This window comes from Nicotiana sylvestris, chromosome 5 (genome assembly GCF_000393655.2).
Source record: "Nicotiana sylvestris chromosome 5, ASM39365v2, whole genome shotgun sequence".
NCBI lineage: Eukaryota > Viridiplantae > Streptophyta > Magnoliopsida > Solanales > Solanaceae > Nicotiana > Nicotiana sylvestris.
The window spans coordinates 145,449,328-145,471,849 of NC_091061.1; the positions used below are offsets into that span (position 1 = coordinate 145,449,328).

The 22,522-nt window shown below is 40.3% G+C and overlaps 1 protein-coding gene across 1 annotated transcript; it reads left to right on the forward strand.

Moving 5' to 3' along the window:
* The first annotated feature begins 687 nt into the window (after positions 1-687).
* LOC138869445 (uncharacterized) lies at positions 688-1,335 on the forward strand. Its single transcript, XM_070147064.1, has one exon. The coding sequence runs from the start codon at positions 688-690 to the stop codon at positions 1,333-1,335; it is 648 nt and encodes a 215-aa protein (XP_070003165.1).
* The last annotated feature ends 21,187 nt before the right edge of the window (positions 1,336-22,522 follow it).

Here is a 22,522-nt window from a genome sequence, read left to right on the forward strand (position 1 = left end):
TTATTAGAGTCTCGCGGATCAGTACTGAGACCTCTATACTTATCTTCGAGAGGCTATGTAACTGTTAGGAAAAATTCCACTTCACTTGATTTCCTTGTCGTGCTAGATTTTTGATATCAAAATTCTAAACTTTTGTCTTCTATTCTCTCACAGATGGTGAGGACACATGCTACTGGAGATGACTAGGCACCCCCGCCCCCTACTAGAGCCACCAGAGGTCGGGGCCAGGGTAGAGGTCGAGGACACTCACGTGGTGTAGCTAGAGCACCTGCGCGAGCTACCACAGAAGAGCCACCAGTAACTCCAACCGGAGCCCAGGCACCTAATACGCCTACTACTACTACTATTCTAGCTCTTCAGGAGACTCCTTCCCAGTTCGTAAGCATGTATACTACTCTAACTCAGGCAGGGTTGATTCCCCTTGTTACAGCCACATCCCAGACTGGAGAAGGAGCACAGACTCCTGCCACCTGTACCCCAGAGCAGCGGGTCCAGGTTGATTAGATCCAAGAGGTTATACCGGTACCGCCTGTAGCCCCAGTTCAGCCCAATGACAGGGCTGAAACTTTAGAGGATGAGCAGCGGAGGCTTGAGAGATTCAAGAAGTACAAGCCTCCTACTTTCAGCAGTCTAGCATCAGATAATGCTCTGGGATTTCTGGAGGAGTGCTAACATATCCTCCGTACTATGTGTATATCGGGATCGAGTGGGGTTTCTTTCACTGCCTTCCAGCTTCGAGGAGCAGCCTATCAGTGGTGGAATACTTTTGAGTTGGATAGTCTGGTTGAGGCAGCTTCCCTTACATGGACCCAATTTTCAGATATGTTCTTGAGGGAGTTTGTTCCTCAGAGCCTCAGGGATGTATGGTGCGCAGAGTTTGAGCATTTGCGCCAAGGTACCATGACTGTTTCGGAGTATGCTATCCGTTTCACCGACCTGGCTAGACATGCATCGGCCTTGGTTTCTATAGTTCGTGAGAGAGTTCGCCGGTTTATTGAGGGACTCATTCCCAACATCAGGTCTAGCATGGCCCGGGAGTTGGAGATATATGTTACTTATAAGCAGGTGGTGAGCATTGCTAGGAGAGTAGAGGGCATGCTTGCTCGAGATAGAGAGGAGAGAGAGGCCAAGAGGTCTCGAGAGTTGGGTCATTATTCTGGTGTCCGTGCTCCAGCTACAGTTCGTCATGGTAAGGGTTATATGAGTCGCCCAGCATCCAGTGGAATTCCAGCTCCTCCTAGACCTCAGGAGCCTTATTATGCACCTCTAGTATCTAGTGCGCCTCCAGTACGGGGTGCTTTCAATGGTCAGTCCAGCAGACCTGGCCCGAGCTAGTCACAATCGCCACGCCTCCCAGAGCTTGTTTCAAGTGTGGCGACACCCGCCATATGGTGAGGGATTGTCCTAGACTTAGGAGGGGTGCACCTCCACAGCCTTCTCAGCCACAGCGTGCTCCACCAGGTCCTCAGGCTATGATTGCAGCACCAGCTGTCACCCCACCTGCTCAGCCAGCCCGAAGTGGAGGTCGGGGTGGTAGGGGTCATTCTAGAGGGGGAGTTCAGGCCAGATACTATGCCTTTCCTGCCCGTACTGAGGTTGTAGCCTCCGATTCTATCATCACAGGTATTGTTCATGTCTATCATATAGATGCATCGGTTCTATTCGATCCAGGCTCCACTTATTATTATGTGTCCTCTTATTTTGCCCCGCATTTGGGCGTATCTCGGGATTCCTTGAGTTCCCCTGTTTATGTTTCTACTCCTGTGGGAGATTCTCTTGTTGTGGACCGCATTTATTGGTCGTGTTTGATTTCTCTTAGTGGTTTTGAGAGCAGAGCCAATTTATTATTGCTCAGCATGGTAGATTTTAATGTTATTTTGGGCATGGACTAGTTGTCGCCACATTATTCTATTCTTGATTATCACGCCAAAATCGTGATATTGGCCATGCTAGGTGCACCATGAGTAGAGTGGAGGAGTACTTTAGATCACACTCCCAGTAGAGTTATCTCATTTCTTAAAGCTCAGCGAATGGTTGAGAAGGAGTGTGACACGTATCTAGATTATGTGAGAGATGTCAGTATTGATACCCGTACAGTTGATTCAGTCCCAGTAGTGAGGGATTTTCATGATGTGTTTCCAGCTGATCTTCCGCATATGCCACCCGACAGAGATATTGATTTTGGCATTGACTTGTTGTCGGGCACTCAACCCATTTCTATTCCTCCTTATCGTATGGCTCCTTTTCAATTGAAGGAGTTGAAGGAACAGTTGCAGGAATTGCTTGATAAGGGCTTTATTCGGACCAGTGTATCACCTTGGAGTGATCCTATCTTGTTTATAAAGAAAAAGGATAGTTCTATGCGTATGTGCATCGATTATTGCCAGTTGAACAAAGTTATAGTGAAGAACCAGTATCCTTTGCCTCGTATTGATGGCCTATTTGATCAGTTACAGGGTGATCAAGTGTTTTCTAAGATTTATTTGCATTCAGGTTATCATCAGTTGAAGATTCGGGAGCCAGATATCCCGAAGACTATTTTCAGGACTCGGTATGGTCATTACGAGTTCTTTGTTATGTCATTTGGGCTGACAAATGCCCCAGCAGCATTTATGCATTTGATGCACAGTGTATTCCGACCATATCTTGACTCGTTCGTCATTTTCTTTATTGATGACATTCTGTTATACTCCCAGAGTCGGGAAGATCATGAGCAACATCTGAGGACAGTGCTTCAGACTTTGAGAGAAAAGAAATTATATGCAAAGTTCTCGAAATGTGAGTTCTGGTTGGATTCCATGGCATTCTTGGGTCACGTGGTATCGAGTGAAGGGATTAAAGTGGATCTTAAGAAAGTGGAAGCAGTGCAGAGTTGGCCCAGACTATCCTTAGTTACATAGATCCATAGTTTTCTTGGCTTGGCGGGTTACTACCGTCGATTTGTTGAGGGATTTTCATCTATTGCAGCACCTATGACCAGGCTGACCCAGAAGGGTGCTCCGTTCAGGTGGACAGAAGAGTGTGAGGAGAGCTTCCAGAAGCTCTAGACAACTTTGACTTCGGCCCGAGTATTTATATTGCCTACAGGTTCAGGGTCTTACACTGTCTAATGTGATGCCTCGAGGATTGGCCTTGGAGCGGTATTGATGCAGGATGGTAGGGTGATTGCCTACGCGTCCAGACAGCTGAAGGTGCATGAGAATAATTATCATGTCCATGATCTCGAGTTAGCTACTATTGTCCACGCCTTGAAGATCTGGCGTCATTATTTGACGGTGTTCCTTGTGAGATCTACACTGATCACCAGAGTTTGTAGCATCTGTTCAAGCAGAAGGACTTTAATTTGCGTTAGAGGAAGTGGTTAGAGCTGCTTAAGGATTATGATATCACTATATTGTACCATCCGGGAAAGGCCAATGTGGTGGCCGATACTTTGAGTCACTTTGGGGAGTTTGGCTTATCAACCAGCAATAGAGAGGCCTATGGCGATGGATGTTCAGGCCCTTGCCAGCCAATTTGTGAGGTTGGATATTTCAGAGCCCAGTCAGGTCCTAGCTTGTGTGGTTTCTCGATATTCCTTGTTTGATCATATCAAAGAGCATTAGTATGATGACCCACATTTGCTTGTCCTCAAGGACAAGGTCTTGCATGGTGATTCCAGAGATGTGACCATTGGTGATGACGGGGCATTAAGGATGTAGGGTCGAATATGTGTACCCAATGTTGATGGGCTTCGGGAGTTGATTCTAGAGGAGGCCCACAGTTCGCGGTATTCCATCCATCAGGGTGCCATGGAAATGTACCCAGATTTGAGGCAACACTATTGGTGGAGGCGTATGAAGAAAGATATAGTTGGGTTTGTAGCTCGGTGCCTCAATTGTCAGCAGGTGAAGTATGAGCACCAGAGACCGGGTGGCTTGCTTCAGCAGATAGAGATTCCGAAGTAGAAGTGGGAGCGGATCAACATGGACTTCGTAGTTGGACTCCCACTGACTTTGAGGAAGTTCGATGCCATTTGGGTGATTGTGGATCGGCTGACCAAGTTCGCACACTTCATTCTTGTGTGTACCACCTATTCTTTGGATTGGTTGATAGAGATTTATATCCGGGAGATTGTTCGTCTGCATGGTATTCCAGTTTCCATCATTTTAGATAGAGGTCCTTAGTTTACATCATGGTTTTAGAGGGTCGTACATCATGAGTTGGGTACTCCGGTGGAGTTGAGCACAATATTTCACCCCCAGACGGATAGACAGTCCGAGCGCACTATTCAGATTCTTGAGGATATGCTCAGTGCGTATGTGATAGAGTTTGGAGGTTCTTGGGATCAATTCTTTCCACTGGCGAAGTTTGCCTACAACAATAATTATCAGTCCAGCATTCAGATGGAACCGTATGAGGCACTGTATGGTAGGCAATGTAGGTCCTCTGTGGGTTGGTTTGAGCCGGGCGAGGCCAGATTATTGGGCACAGACTTGGTTCAGGATGCCTTGGAGAAGGTTAAGGTGATTCAAGATAGACTCCGCACAGCCCAGTCCAAACAGAAGAGTTATGCAGACCAAAAGATTCGTGATATTTCCTATATGGTTGGAGAGCGGGTCTTGCTTCGGGTTTCACCTATAAAGGGCGTTATGAGATTTGGGAAGAAGGGAAAATTGAGTCCGAGGTTTATTGGTCCCTTTGAGGTTTTGCGACGTGTTGAGAGGTTTCTTATGAGCTTGCCTTACCTTCTGGCTTGGCAGGAATTCATCCGTTATTTCATGTTTCGATGCTCCGGAGGTATCATGGCAATCCGTTGCACATGTTCGATTTCAGTTAGTCCACCTGGACAAGGATCTATCTTATGTTGAAGAGTCAATGGCTATATTGGACAAGCAAGTTCGAAAGCTGAGATCAAAGAGTATTGCATCAGTAAAGGTTCAGTAGTGGGGTCAGCCGGTCGAGGAGGCGACTTGGGAGACCGAGCAGGATATACGCAGCCGTTATCCTCATCTTTCACCACTTCAGGTATGTCTCTATGCTCGTTCGATGACGAACAAATATTTTAAGAGGGGGAGGATGTAACGACCCGAGCGGTCGTTTTGTAAATTTACTTTCCAATCCCCTATTAACTACTTTTTCCGTATTTATTTCTGCTATTATGATTTGCCAGGAAGATTCGTTTTGAGTTTCAGAGTGTTTTGGGACACTTAGTCCCCAAATGAGAGTTTAAGCTTTAGAATTTGGACTGTACTCAGAACAATGTGAAGACGGCCTCAGAATGGAATTCTGTCAATTCCGTTAGCTCCGTTGGGTGATTTCGGGTTTAGGGGCATGTTCGGATTGTGTTTTGGAGGTCCGTAGCTTATTTAGGCTTGAAATGCCGAAAGTTGAAATTTTAAAGTTTCCGGATCGATAGTGATATTTTGATATCGGGGTCGGAATCTGATTCTAAAAGTTGGAATAGTTCTGTAGTGTTGAATATGACTTGTGTGCAAAATTTGGGGTCAATCGGACATGGTTTGGTTGGTTTCGGCATCGATTGTAGAATTCTTTAGATTTCAAGGTCATTAGGCTTAGATTGGTGGGTGATTCATGGTTTTAGCGTTGTTTGATGTGATTTGAGGGTTCAACAAAGTCCGTATGGTGTTTTAGGATTGGTTGGTATGTTTGGTTGAGGTCCCGAGGGCCTCGGGTGTGTTTCAGGTGCTAAACGGATCATTTTTGGACTAAAGAAGTTGGCAGAATTGCTGGTATTTCGGTTGCAGACAATCCTTCATCACGATCGCGTGAGGAGGCTCACGATCACGTAGGTTTAGCTTAGGCGGAGGGAGTTTTGTTCATCGCATTCGCGGGAAGCGGTGTGCGAACACGTAGTAGTGGTAGAAGGGTGAATCGCGAACGTGTGGGCTAAGCTAGTTTGCGAAGAAGAAGTGAGGCTGCAGCGGAGCGAAAAGTTTCTCTTCGCGATCGTGTGAGGTCAACCGCGATCGCATAGGTCTGAGCAGTGTAGGCATCTTATTCGCATGGGGAGATAAACATTCGCGTAATACAAATTTGGAGGCCAGCGAAGTTGTTCTTCGCAATCGCGATTAAGGTCGTATCTGGGCAGAATTTAAAGTTCAAAACGAGGGTTTGAGTTCATAACACAAACATTGGATTGAGAGCTCGGTAGGAGGCAAAATTTGGAGAGATTTTCAGAGGAAGTTTGTGGGTAATGATTCCTAACTCCTTTTTAATTATATCTCATTAATCTAAACATGAATTCATCATCTAATTTCGGATTTGGGGCAAAAATTAGGAAAAGTTGAGAAAAGTTCTTAGGCCTAATTTTGGGATTTTGATCTAGATTTTGGTATCGGATTTGAGTGAATTGGTATGGTTAGTCTCGTGAGTGAATGGGTATTCATAATTTGTGACTTTTACCCGATTCCGAGACGCGGGCTCGAGGAGGATTTTTGGGCGTTTTTCTAGTTTCTTGCCTTAGCTTCGAATTCATTAGCTAAATTAGTTGTTTGTAGTTGTATTTACATTATGATATTAATTTTATTAGATTTGGGCCACCGGATTTGGATACTCGTGGCAAGAGCGTGATATCGGATTGATTTTGAGCTGGTTCGAGGTAAGTGGCTTGCCTAACCTTGTGGGGGGAAACTCCCCTTAGGATTTTGGTACTGTTGTCATATGAATGTTGTGTACATGAGGTGACTAGTGCGTACATGTGCTAATTGTTGAAAAATCCCATTTTTATTAAGTAAATGTCTATGTTTTCCTTTAATTGAGCAATATTACTAAGTGAAACCTCCTGTTTAGCTTAGAAAAGCATGCTTATGTGACTTAACTGTCTTACCTGCTTTAACTGCTTATTTGGAGTTTGTGTAGCATGTTTAGAATAGAAATTTCCTGCCTTCCTGATACAAACTTGAATAGAATTGTAGGATTCTTTCTTGAGACTGTTATGTGTTTACTTCGGGACTATGGATCGGTATTCCAGGAGATCCCCCTGCACATTTATAATTGGGACTACGGGACGATTGTCACGCCCCAACTTCGGGAGGCACGACCGGCGCTCAATCGAGTGAACCCAACTGAGCAAGCCTTATCAACCGCTATCTACCCAACTCGATAGGAATAAGGAAGCCATGCGTACCTTTATTTAAACTAGGAAAGACAGTACATTCAACATCTTGGTTCATTTTATATCACAACATTTAAAACGTGGTTAAACTTCCAAGGTTCCATACAAATTATAGTGTAGAAGAAAGCAAGAGTACAAGGTTACAACATGGTCCATTGACCTATCCAATACCCATACATAACCCACACAAATGTCTATGGAGCCTCTAAGGATACAAAAGATGTGATAACAATGCCGGCAACAAGGCCCCGGCTATACCTCAAAAGTGAAAGTCCAAAATAAGAAGATGTATAATATAACCCCTTGAAGGAGAAAGGGGCTCACCAAGACTTTGAGAAGAAGGTACTTCGCTATGCGCGATCGGCACTATCCGCAATGGAGCCACCTACATTCATAAAAGAAATGTAGCGTCCCCGGCAAAAGGGATGTTAGTGCCATCAAATAGCACTAGTATGTATAACTAAACACAATTTTACTAGAAAGAACTATCAGTCAAGTACAAGTAAATCACATGAGTAAATCAAATATGCAATTTATTCAATCCTTCATATAATTTCCAAACTTAGTTTGGGGCATTTTTTTCATATCTTCATCACTGTTCTCAATACCACCACTATCTTGAGCGGAGTCCGATCACGACCCGACTGACTAGGTTGCCTCATTGGAGGCATATATCTCAATCACTATTTCATTTCCATTACCCAGAATTCAATATCAGCACATTACCACCATGTGTGCGACATGGTGTCCGATCACGACCCGATCGGCTAGGCCGCCTTATCTAGGCGTTGTTCCTTTCTCATTAGTCATCACATCTGAATCTTTATTTCATATATATATCATATCAATTCCTTGGCACTCAGGGCCACCATTATCACATCGTTTTCCATTTTCAGTATTCATCTTGCAGGTTGTGATCATAGGCATATACAAAAGTAATTCAAGTTGCAGTATAGGTAAGTGGGCACATAGCTAGCATGAATAATTCTCAGTTTCTATCTTAGCTTATAGTCTAATCATTTCAACACATAATTGTATTCTTCATACTTCTCTAATTATCAAGAATGGTACATTACTCACATTGAGGCACATCCTTCACGTATATGTGTAGTTAATTGCAAATCAATTAATGCACAATAACAATCAATACATTAACCAATTTAAATCTTACCACACTTTCGTAAACGCCAACGGAGCTTAATTTTTAATAAAAGGGGGTTTTAGCCGTACATACCTGAAATTTGCCCCTTAATGATACTACAATGATCTAATACACTTAAGTAACTTCAATCTACAATACAACATTCAATAGGGCCAATATTAGTAATAAATTCCATAACTTAATCCATTTAGGCATATTATCAAACACCTTGTAGGTATAGATATTTACACCTCATAACTATAGTATTGGTTCATTCAACTATCACCATTAACCAACAATTCATCCCACTATTATTCTTTAACAATTTATACTCCTAACACCACATGTGTGATCAACCATTCACACCCAACCAACAAAATTCCATCAAATAATCACCTTTAAATCCCTACCATGGTCATGTATTGTTAATTGGGAATTTATGGCTTTCAATCACCATACCATAAGTTGTAATACTTGATTCATACTCATAATTCCATAATAACTCCATATATGTAAGTCTAAGGGTAAAAGTTTACCTCTTGTAGACCAAATCTTAAAAGACAACTTTAGGGTGTTCTTGAGATTTTGAAGAAATCCTATGAAATCCAATCAAAATCGTGTTGTAACTAGTGATTGAGAAGTGAAATCCCCATGAAAACACACTTAAAAACTCACCTTAGGTGTGCAATTGGATGCCTTGGTCGGATTGGGGATTGGGAAGATGCCCTAGTCTTGAAAAATGACTTAAATCCTCTAATTTCCTGTCCTTAGGTGTATTTAGAGGTCTACCACTAGCGCGCCCGCGCTAAGGCCGCGCTAACGAGGCAGAATACTTCGGAATATGCTTGGTCGCGCTAATGGCCGCACTAAGGCCGCGCTAATGATACATGCCCAGTAAAATGGTCGTAACTTTCTGTATACACCTACACATAATGAACGGTTTGATGCATTGGAAACTAGACTCAACGTGCTTTAATTTGATAGGTTGTGCATCACACAACTCCTTATATAACCAGAGATATGATTGTCCAAAATGAGGTCTTATGCGCACTCCTTTACAACTTTTGTCTATTATGAAATTTTCCAACTTGGCTTAGACTTAGGCCTCTCCTTAGACTCCAATTCACTTATAATATTACTTATAGGCTTATTAACATATCCAATTGATATCCATTATATCATGAATCCTTATTTGCACACAAAATAAAATAATTAGCCTACCTTGGCACCACGAAATCTTAAATTACTTGGCAAAATTTTTCGGGGATTTACAACGATATCCCAGGAGACTCCCCTATACTAGATATTTACTTTGGGATTACGGATCGGTATTCTGAGAGATCCCCTGCACATTTACGTTTGGGACTACGGGACGATATTCTGGGAGATCCCCTGTTGCTATCTCTATATATTGAGTTATTTCTTTCCGTGATTTCATCCTTTAACTGTTAGCATTTCATTATACTAGATCATTTTACATTATTTTTCTTTCTTGTTATATATATATATATAACCAGTAGGGCTCTGACCTGATCTCATCACTGCTCGACTGAGGTTAGGTTTGGCACTTACTGGGTACCATTGTAATGTACTCATGTCATTTCCTACACATATTTTTCGTGTGCAGATCCAGGTTCTTCTGCTCAGCCATACTATCAGTGAGGCGAGGAGATTATAGAGACTTCGAGGTATATCCGCGGCGTCCGCAGATCGAGAAGTCCCTTTTTATTCTCCCTTTTAGCTATAGACATTCTGTAATACTTTTGTTTAGACTTCTGGAGTCAGAACACTATGTATTTTCTCTAGTTTGTGATTCATGAGATTCCGGATTTTGGGAGTGTAGTTGTTGGTCGAGAGTGTTATTATTTTGTATGCCTAGCGGTATTTTAAAAACTTTATCTATATTTACCTGTTAAATGGCTATTTGTACTTTTAAATTCCTTTTTCCGTAAATTGTTAGACTTACCGAGTCGTAGAGACTAGGTGCCGTCACGACTGTTCATGGAGGGAGGACTCGGGTCATGACACTAACAAATACATTATTTGACCAAAAATATAGATCTTGGTTCAAATAATTAAATTTATATAAATTACGGTCAATCTTAGCTAACAATAATATCCCTAGATGGAGTTCTTAGTAAAGCAACAAATACTATGTAGATACGGTCGGACAGTGATAGTGGTATACAATAAATAATCTAGAAATCAGAGGCAATAATGTAGCATTCAATATCAATATATAGCAATAAATGACATTTAAGTAAATAGAATGAATGAGTCACCCAATAAAGGATGGAATAAGTGGTTGTTCTTTCTGACAATGATGAATTATAGACAATCCCTTGAATATTTGAGTTATTCTCGGATCTAGTGGGAAAGTATCGACAAGAATCTCAGTGAAAAGGTGATGTTTGTATCTTAGCAAATGAGATCTGATTCTCTTTCTCAAGTCAAAGTGTATTTTTTACAAATGAATATCACATGTCCCCGATCATTGTGTCTTTTTCTATTTATAGGGAACATGTTCCTAAGAAACCCTAATAGTACAAGTATAGAGAATATCTACTAGAATATGCTCTTTAATATCCTATCTTGAAAATAGTCGTTATAACTCTGTCAAAAGTACTCGACCCCGGTTTCGACCCTTGTTGACACCTCGACTTTGATCCGTGTTGCCTCTTCAACCACAAACTTCGCCGCTTCTTGGGCCATTTCGACAAACGATGACTTGGGAACTCTTTCCCCAATACTATCTTGGCTTAAATATTCTAGAGATAAATTTTGACAGATACACACATGTTATAGCCGCTTCTTGGGCCACTTCGACAAAAGATGACTTGGGAACTCTTCCCCCAATACTATATTGGCTTAAATATAGTAGAAATAGATTTTGACTCATACACACATGTCATACATCTATGGTATAAATATCGAATGCATGTAAATTTTTATTGCATTCAACTTCAGCTTCACTCTATGCAACTATCATTCAATAATATATGAATTTTTACCTAGTTATACTATATTATAAACTTATTTACTCCTAGTAGAGAGGTTATCATTTAATTACATTTTGATATACAAATTTATTAATTATATAAAAATTTAAGATTATTGAGTATCCCTTAATCATAGGGTATTTATTGGTAATAACCTATACATGCGCCTACAGTTATTCACCCTACTCGCTCACTCATCTATTTGTTTAAACAACTACAGAAGTTATTTAAACAACTCAATCAGTTGTTTAAATAACTACTAAAATTGCTTAAACAACTCAATTAGTTGTTTAATTCAATTACTTTTTAACTTTATATGTATGTGATATGTGGGTAATTTTTTTTTTTTGAAACATAATATATTATTGATGTGCATTGATCATGAATTTTAAAAGGTAACAAACAGCTGGATCCTTTGCTACAATGTATATAACTTGTAAAAAAGATATAGCTAATTTTGGTAAAAATTAGCAAAATATAGTTATCGGGTAAAATAGTTTATAATATAATTATATAAGAAAAAATCGCAATAATATACGATACAGTTGGGTCATTGGCCAATCATTTCTAACTATACTGGCTTTCTTTCTTAAATTAAGCCCAAGTCCTAACAGAAATAATATTTGTGAAAGCAAATTATTTCTCAAAATAAGTAAATCTTAATTACAAAAAAAAAAATAAGCAATGATAATTTTGATTTTTAAAGGAATAAGTTGGTCAATTTTTTTTTTGTTTAGGGTACCAAGCTCCAGGAGGATAAATGGCCAATTGCTGCATGCTGCAGCACCAAATTTCTCTTTTTTTTTTCTCTAATTATATTGGCTCAGTCCTTGAATATTGAGACTTGGGAAAATAATTTTTTCTTATGGGATTTTATCCTATATATAAAATTAGGAAGTATTTACCTGTTTAGTTAGGTTTTCTATTTACAAAAATTAACTAATTTCTTTTTATAAAATATAAATAGATTCGGTCAAAAGCTTCAATTCATATACAATTTTTGTACAACTTTTTATTATACAAAATTCGGTCAAAAGCTACAATATACGTATATAACTTATATACAACTATATAATTTTTTATTGTACAAAATTTGATCAAACACATACAATTTACATATAACTTGCATACAATTTATGTTAATTGTATATATTTTATATGCCGTTTGTACACCCGAGATACAATTTGCATACATTTTATTTATGTTTTCTTTTTCGAGTTTCAATCTAAAATTCCAACCAAAACCAACTTGAATCTTCATAAAACTCCCTCTAAATTGAGATATAAAATTCATAGAATATTTCCAATTATTTTAACAACACTCAATCCAAATAAATGATAAATTCATAAAACCTAATGTTTGAATTGAATAACACTATACAGACAAATGATGTGCAATTTCAAAGTCACTTGTATGAACAATCTTATTTTACTATTTCTATTTTAACTTGATACAATACTTGCAGGTCAATTTTATTTTATTTTTTACAATTTGTTTCATCATTTCTACTTCACATAAACCTAGCTTTTTGAGCTTTGAAACTCCAAAACTCTCTTAACTTCTCCCGGCGAACAACGACTCATTTATCATTATGATGGAATGGGAAAGGAAAAGAAGGGAGAGAAATTGAAAAAGAGTGGAGTCTAATACATTAAGTGATCGGGATTTTTACGTATCTATACACTATTAGAAATTTTATTATCAAAAATATTCATGTTTAGTCAATTATCCGACATAAACAAGTTTTGTTTACAAAATATATACATTCCACCTTAAAAGGCTCACAATCCATTATTAATGCCTACAATTAAGGGATTTAGTTATACTTTTTTCTTTTTTTCTCTCGTCTTTCCCCTTTTCTCTCTCCAGATCTTCCATCCACACTCCAAATCTTTTTGGTTCCTCTTTCTTTCCTTCTTCGACTCCTAATTGCTTCTCTTTTAACCTTGGAACAAGATTAGACCTCTTTCCCCTTCTTGCCCTTCGTAATATAAAGCAACTATAAATTGGGACTTCCTGTTTTGTCTATGCTACATCCCATGCATTCTATTAGAGAGTAACGTTGTCATTATTTGTTATAATGACTTCAAAACTTATATCTGAAATAAGTTTGTATGGCAACAGGGAATAACTGCCAAAATTATGGTCATAAGGGTCAGCTTGATTAGAAGACAACCCTTCACATCCTAATTCCTTTTTGCTTTTCTACATTTTCAGTGCTTCTAATGCGTCTGCTCTCTGCAACATAAAAAAATTTCCATTCGCTCTTCAGTTCACTATATAGGAAATCAAGTTTTCTACGACAATTTAGTTAGTCGCTACAAAAGTAAGGGTATTTGTGGCGACTTTAAAAGTCCGCACAACAAAAATAGGGTCTTTAGTGACAACCATTTGTAATTGTCACAGAAAATAATATTACTTTCAGCCATTACAGAGCATGTATCAATTGATATACAATTACAACTTTCATACATTATTTCTGCCCAGTTATATACAACTACAATATCATACTACTTAAATACAAATTTTGTGCAATATGTCTTTTGTATATTTTGTATCTGATTTATATATAGTAAAAACAAATTTCATACAACTAATTATATATTATATAACTTATCTACAACTTTCATATATTATTTCTATTGTCACGATCCAAATTTCATTATAGGTCGTGATGGCGCCCAACACCGTTGTTAGGCAAGCCAACCCTAATCAACTAGTGAGTTCTCAATTATTTTATTAAACAATCCCAACATTTACTTAACTTAAATTTAAAGCAGTCGATAATTAATAATTTCATAATAATAGATACAACCCAAAATAATAGTCTACTAATGTGTGTGTTAAGGACTAGTGTCACAAGTACGAGGGCAACTAGTAGAATGCACAAAAGAATATAACTATCATACTGTTTGAAACAGAATAGACAGTAATAACAAAAGGAGAGACTCCGGCACTGCTGAACGGTTCAGAAGGGGCAGCTCACCGTGGAAATCTCGGTCAAGTATCAGGAACATGCACCGGACTGGTAGCTAGATGCACCTGCCTCAGATCCTGTACATTTAGGTACAGAAGCGTAGTATGAGTACATAAACAATATGTACCCAGTAAGTATCCAGTCTAACCTCGAAGAAGTAGTAACGAGGGGTCGACTTGACACTTACTAGGGTCAATAATAATATAATTTAAGTGTTACACTAAGCATGAATGTCATGAATAAATAACAGTTGATAACAGAAAGTGACAGGTTCTTTCATAGATAATATTTCCGTTAACAATCTATATTTCAAGGCATTTAAAGCGGTTCAAATTACAGAAAGTACTAAGCAAATAGCATGCGCAAATAATGCTGAAGTCGTACGGCTCGATCCAACATAAAAATAAAGTGTGCACTGTCGGAGGGTCAAACGACGCAAACCATAAATACATCTATTACCCCGCTCGCGAATCATACATGCGATGCGGTCAAACATAGATAAACATATCAAGCAGTCAATCAATAATTTATCAGGAAAGCAATAATCCAAGTAATGTCAAACTTCTCTTTAACAGTCAAGAAAATGATGTTTAACTTTTTAGAAATTTATTTGCCAAGTTCGATATGATTCACGCAATCTAAATTAACAATAAAGTTACAACTATGGCAAGTGAAGCATACTTTTGGGTCCCAAACTACTCGGACTTAAGCATAATAGTAGCTACACATGGACTCTCGTCACCTCGTGCGTACGTAGCCCCCACAATTAGTGGCAAATATTTAATTATTTTTCCTATGGGGACAATTCCCTCTTACAAGGTTAGAAAGGAGACTTACCTCGTCCCAAAGCTCACTTCAAATTTCAAGAATGCGCTCAACCCTCAAATCGGAGCCGAACGATCCAAAAGTTATTCAAATAAGGTAAGAACTAGTCAATACATGCTCAAGAGTTCATAGTCTAACTATTAAACTAATTTTCCAATCCTAAATGCAAGGTTCCTAAAATTCATCCCCGGGACCACGTGCCCGGATTTCGGAATTTTTTTAAGAAAGTTGTTACTCATAACCTAAGGATCAAGAATATATGATTTTTACTTCATTCTATAACAAATTTCATTGTTAGATCTTGTTGTTATCAAAATACTAGGTTTTACTCTAATCCCATAATTTTCACTAATCTTAATATGTTAATCTACCCAAAAACCAAGTATTAAACTCACATTAAGTAGAAAGAACTTACCTCACAATGCTAGGTTGAAATCCCCTCTTTGGAAGCTCCCAAATCGCCCAAGAAATGAATGAAATGTGTCAAAAATGATATATTTCCCGTATTAAATGAAGGCACTGCCTTCAACGATTACCGCACCTGTGGTTAGGGGACCGCACCTGCGGTTAGGGGACCGCATCTGCGGTCTCGCTTCTGCGAGGGAAGGTCCACACCTGCGGAACTGGACCGGGCTAGCTGGGCCGCATCTGCGGTCTGGGGACCGCTTCTACAGAAGAGGGGCATCTGCGGTTCCTGGGCTCCTCCCCTTGGGCCGCACCTGTGATAGATAGGCCGCTTCTGCAGTCTTGCACCTGCGGCTGGCCAACCGCAGTTACGGTTATGACAGAACTGGAGCTTCAGCTCCTTCTAAAAAATTTCTAACTCAACTCGAGCCTCGTCTTATTGACGTTCCGGGCCCCCCAGGCCCTGCCCGAACATACCGAAAAGTTTAAAATTATAAAAAGGACTCGTTCGAACCCTCAGAATACTGAAAACAATATTAAAACTAGGAATCACACCCTAAAACCAATTGATTCAAACTTATGAACTTTAAGTTCTTCAATTTACTTCCAACGTGCCGAAACGTACTTATACTACTCAGATTGACACCAAATTTTGCATGTAAGTCTTAAATGACATTTATGGAAATATTTTCGATCTCGGAATTCCGTTCGGACCTCAGACCTCGATAACACAAAAACCCGCTCAAACCAAATTCAAAGAACTTCTAAAATCTTCAAGAACCAACTTTCACTATTATGCGCTAAAACGCCCCTGGGTAATCCAAAACCCAATCCGGACATACGCCCAAGTTCGAAATCATCATATGAACCTATTGGAACCGTCAAATCCCGATTCTGAGGTCGTTTACTTAAAATTTTGACCGAAGTCAAACTTGGCCTTTTAAACCAACCTTAAGGAACCAAGTGTTCCGATTTCAATCCAAACTCTTCCTAATCCCTAACCAACCATCCCTGCAAGTCATAAATCAGTTAAAGAAAGTACGGAAAGTCCTATTTAGGGGAATAGGGTTCTAGAAAGCAACACGGCCAGTTGGGTCGTTACATTCTCCACATCTTAAACAAACGTTCCTCCTCGAACGGGTTTAGATTCATACCTGAAGTGCTAAACAAGTGTGGATATATGCTCCACATGTCTTCCTCAGACTCCCAGGTCGCCTCCTCGACTGGTTGGCCCCTCCACTAGACCTTTACCGTAAAAATCCTCTTGGATCTCAACTGGCGATCCTGTCTATCAACAATGGCAACTGGCTCCTCCTCATATCCCAAGCTCTCATCTAGCTGAATAGTACTGAAGTCTAACACATGAAACAAGTCGGCGTGATACCTCCGAAGAATAGACACGTGAAAAAGTGGATGAACCCCTGATAGGCTGGGAGGTAAAGCAAGCTCATAAGCAACCTCCCCAACTCGTCTCAACACCTCAAATGGGCCTATAAACCGTGGGCTTAACTTGTCCTTCTTCCCTAATCTCATAATACCCTTCATCGACGAGACTTTCAAGAGAACCTTCTCGCCGACCATGAATGATACATCGCATGCCTTCTGATCTGCGTAACTCTTATGTCTAGACTGTGCTATGCGAAGTCTTTCCTGAATCAACTTTATCTTTTCCAAGGCATCTTTCACCAATTTAGTATTGTACAACTTAGCCTTGTCGGGCTCAAACCACCCGATAGGAGAACGATATCGTTGACCATATAAAGCCTCAAATGGAGCCATCTCGACGTTGGACTGATAATTGTTGTTGTAAGCAAACTCGGTCAAAGGCAATAACTGATCCCACTGTCGTCCAAAGTCAATCACACATGCCTCAGCATGTCCTCTAATATCTGAAATGTCCGCTTCAACTGTCTGTCGATCTGAAGATAAATTGTTGTACTGAGCTCCACACGGTTGCCCAACTCACTCTGAACAACCCTTCAAAAATGTGAAGTGAACTGAGGGCCTGTATCTGATATGATGGAAACAGGCACACCGTGCAACCGAACTATCTCCCGAATATAAATCTGGGCTAACATCTCTAAAGTATAGGTAGTCACAACTGGAATAAAGTGTGCTGACTTGGTCAACCTGTCGACAATGACCCAAACTACATCAAACTTCTGCAATGTCCGCAGAAACCCAACTACGAAGTCCATAGTAATGCGCTCCCATTTCCACTCAGGTTTAGGCATCTGCTGAAGTAGGCCACCTGGCCTCTGGTGTTCATACTTAACCTGCTGGCAATTCAAGCACCTAGCCACATACTTAACTATGTATTTCTTCATCTGCCACCACCAATAATGCTGCTTCAGGTCTCGATACTTCTTCGTAGCACCTGGATGAATAGAATACCATGAATTGTGTGCCTCCTCTAGGATCCTCTCCCTCAAGCCATCGACATTAGGAACACATAGGCGACCCTGGAGTTGCAGAACACCATCCTCACCAATAGAAACCTTCTTGGCACCGTCTCTCTGAGAACTGCCAAATGCGGATCATCGAACTGCCGAGCCTTGATCTGCCCCAATAATAAAGATTAAGCAACAACATACGCAGGGACCCGGCTGGGCTCTGAAATATCCAACCTCACAAATTATCCAAGGACTGAATATCCCAAGCTAGTGGCCTCTCCTCTGCTGATATGAATGCCAAGCTACCCATACTCTCTGCCTTCTTTCTTAGGCATCCGCGACCACATTTGCCTTGCCTGAATGATAAATAATGGTGATGTCATAGTCCTTCAGTAACTCAAGCCACTTACGCTGCCTCAAATTGAGATCACTCTGCTTGAACAAATGCGGCAAGCTGTGATGATCAGTATAAAACCTCACATGACACCCCATACAGATAATGCCTCCATATCTAAGAGCATGAACAATTACGACCAACTCTTGATCATGCACATGGTAATTCTTCTCATGAATCTTCAACTGACGCGAAGCATATGCAATAACTCACCCCTCCTGCATCAATACACAACCCAAGCTAACGCATGAAGCGTGCAATATACCGTATACATCCCCGATCTGAAAGGCGACACTAGAACCGGTGTTGTAGTCAAAGCCATCTTGAGCTTCTGAAAGCTAGCCTCACAATCATTGGACCAACATAAAGGAGCACCCTTCTGGGTCAATCTAGTCAAAGGTGCTGCAATGGATGAAACACCCTGCATGAATCGGCGATAATAACCTACTAACCCCAGGAAACTCCTGATCTCAGTCACTGAAGTAGGACGTGGCCAACTCTGAACCGCCTTAATCTTCTTGGGATCCACTTTAATACCCTTTCCTGATACAACATGCCCCAAGAATGCTAGTGACTCTAGCCAAAACTCACACTTGGAAACTTAGCATATAGCTTCTACTCTGGCAATGTCTGAAGCACTACTCTCAAATGTTGCTCGTGCTCCCCCAGACTACGTGAGTATATCAATATGTCATTAATGAAGACAATAACAAAGAAATCAATATAAGGCCTGAACACCCTATTCATCAAGTCCATAAATGCCGCTAGGGCATTCGTCAAGCCGAAGGACATCACCAGAAACTCATAATGGCCATATCTAGTATGAAAAGCAGTCTTCGGGACATCTGAGTCCCGAATCTTCAGCTGATGATACCCTGATCTCAAGTCGATCTTAGAAAACACCCTAGCACCCTGCAACTGGTCGAACAAATCATCAATGTGCGGCAACGAGTACTTGTTCTTGATGGTAACCTTGTTCAACTGGCGGTAATCAATGCACATCTGCATGGTTTCATCCTTCTTCTTCACAAATAATACTGGTGCACCCCAAGGTGATACACTGGGTCTCACAAACCCCTTTGCTAACAACTCCTCAAGTTGTTCCTTCAACTCCTTCGGAGCTATATGGTACGGTGGATAGATATAGGCTGGGTACCTGGAGCCAAATCAATGCAGAAATCAATGTCACTATCTGGCGGCATGCCTGGAAGGTCAGAAGGAAACACATAGGTAAACTCTCGAACTACTGGCACCGAATCAATCATCGGAGACTCTACGGTGGTGTCCCGAACATATGCTAGATATGCCAAACAACCCTTCTCGACCAGATGTCGAGCCTTCAGAAAGGAGATAACCCGACTAGATGAACTAACGGAGGAACACTTCCACTCCAATCTCGGCAACTCTGACATCGCTAAAGCAATAGTCTTGGCATGACAATAAAGAATGGCGTGATATGGAGATAACCAATTCATGCCCAAGATGACCTCGAATTTGATCATGGAAAGTAACAGAAGGTCTGCTCTAGTCTCATAACCACACAATGTAATTACACAGGATCGATAGATCCAATCCACAACCACGGAATCACCCACAAGAGTGGACACATAGACACGAGTACCTAAAGACTCACGAGGAATATGTAGGAAATGAGCAAACAGAGAAGACACATATGAATAGGTGATCAGCTCCAACCCTGTACCATTATCGAATGGCAAGAGTGGTCGACGCAGCTTTTACCCGAAAGGTCGGGATCGAATCCACAGAGAGCTAATATTACTTTGAAATTGGGTTTCTATCTAATCTAGCTATGTGCGATGTTCTTAATTTCACTTCCAATCATACTTTGTTTTGGTTGTTATTCTACTTTTAATACTAATGAAGAATGAAATTAAGCTAAATATGATATTTTTGTAAGGGTTTTCTTAATTGGTAAAAAGGCACTAGGGAAGTGACTTACACATAAGTGGGTATCTAACAGGGTCAAAAACTTAGGGCAGACTTGTTATAATTGGGATCATGATATAACCATTGCACATAATTAGACCTCTCGCTAGTTTGAGTGACTTTGCCCTAATTGATTTTCTCAAGCCCAATTGGGTGTTTAAACAATGGAAGCAAAATTGGCTCAAGTCGGGTATTACTATCTCTAGGTTTAACACTTTAATTGAGGCTATCAATCTCTTGAATGCACCCCAATTCCTTGTTAGCTTGAATTTTCTAGACTTAGTCTCTCTTTCTCAAGAAGAGCCTAAGTCAAAAAGGCACAAATCAGTATTTGCAACCACCAATTCAACAATTAAAGCATGAATCAAGCTAAATATCATTGACCCAGAAACATTTAAGCCCTAAAATTGAGAACCCATTAAATACTCATACTAGGGTTGGGCCACAACCCTAGCTAATGGGTTTAGCTACTCATAATCAAAAAAAAAATCAAAGATGGAGATGAAATATAAGCCATAAAAAGTAATTACAAGAGTAAAATCTAAGATTAATTGCTAAAGATGTTCTAAAATTACTCTAAAAGGCTAAAACGGTTGTTCACGTGCTCTACAAAACAACGGATGCCCTAAAAATCTAAAAAAGAACTATTTATACACAGCTAAATTTTTCGGACAAATTTGCCCCTACGGAGATTTCGCTGACAGGGAAAAACAGATCGCCTCAGCGCTATGACTTCCGCGACTGCGCAAAAGCAAGCGCAGACAAAGGTTCTTCTCTTCTGAGCTAGGTTCTAAACTTGAGTCCGCTGGGAGCAGAAAATCAACCGCCTCAGTGCTTCTTCAACCGCGGCCGCGAAATATGATCGCGGACCGTGCCTTTCAATTTGAGCTCCAAACTTTAGTTGTCTGATTCTTCATTCCGCTGAGGGTGAGAACTGGACCGCACCCGTGCCAGATGGTTCTGCTACCGCGCAATTTAACCGCGAGCAGCGGTGACTGTTAAGCTCAATTGTTGACTCTCTAAACCTTATTACCGCTAAGAGTGTAGTTAAGCCCGTCTCAACAGTGAGACCTTAGCGTCTGCTTCTATTTCTTCGCTGTCAGCGCCCTTTTGACTCAGCTTTGAACTTGTGCAGGTTTCACTCCTTTATGAGGTGGTTATGACTTTGTTGTATATTTTTGACCAAACACTGCAAACAAGCACAATAAGTTAGCTTTCGGGAATACTTTCACACACTTTTAATCCAAAACCTAAGCAAAAAGGAGCATAAAATAGGCTAGAATCCCTAGTTATCAACTCCCCTAAACTTAAGCTTTTGTTTGTCCTCAAGCAAACAAAGTAATTCTCACCTCCTCAAGATAAACGAAAGGAAAATTTCAGCTGTCCTAAAATAACCTCATCACGAATCAATTGGGAGTAACAATTACCCTCAACTCAAATGCATTATTAACAATACACAACCTTTTTAGCACCATGGCTTTAGTCCGACGCAGAAGCATCAAGAGTTGACTCAACTCATCAAGGAAACTCTTTCTACTACATTGGTCGCTGTGGCACCCAAACTCATACTCCTCGACTCTCCATATGCAAAACTCACTTTTAGATTGTAGCACTCAGAACGAGGATTATGGAAAACACACTCATCTCTCTCAAAGGAAGGTCACAAGTCCGGCTCTAAGTACCATAAGCTTGCCCTTTATGTGAGCCACCACTAATGTAAGATCACTCAACTCAAGATCATATAGGGCTTTTGCGGGAATGTAATGAAGGCTTTAGGTTCATGGTAGGATATATTGGTCTATGAAAGTTTCATCTTTCCTTAAGCACTTTATTTTCTTCATTTTGGCTCGCATTTTCTTGACTCTTTGAGTAATTTACTTCTTCCTTAGGGGCTAGAGAGACACACTGTCACTCTTTCTTGCTCATTTTAATCCTTTTTCTCCTTTCTAGTCTTTCCAAGCTTTTCATCTTTGCTTTTATTGAATCCCTTCATTTCTTCTACATTGTTCACTTTCTATTTGACTTTTTGGCTTTTCTTTCTTTTTCTTTTTGCCTTCCCTTTTCTTTATTTTGTACCTTTTATCACTTTTGCATTCCTCGTCTCTCCCCCAAAACTTATGTTTTTGCCTTGTGCTAAGAAAAGATCGGGTGCCAAGAGAGGATTATTTTAAAATGGATAAAGGCTTGTATCATGGTTTTTGAAAGAATAAGGGTTATGGCTAACGGGATTGACTAGGGATATCATTTTTGGTGGGCTATGGATATTTTCAAGTCTTAATTTGAATCAAGGAGAGCCTATAATCACTTCTCAAGTCGAGCTAGA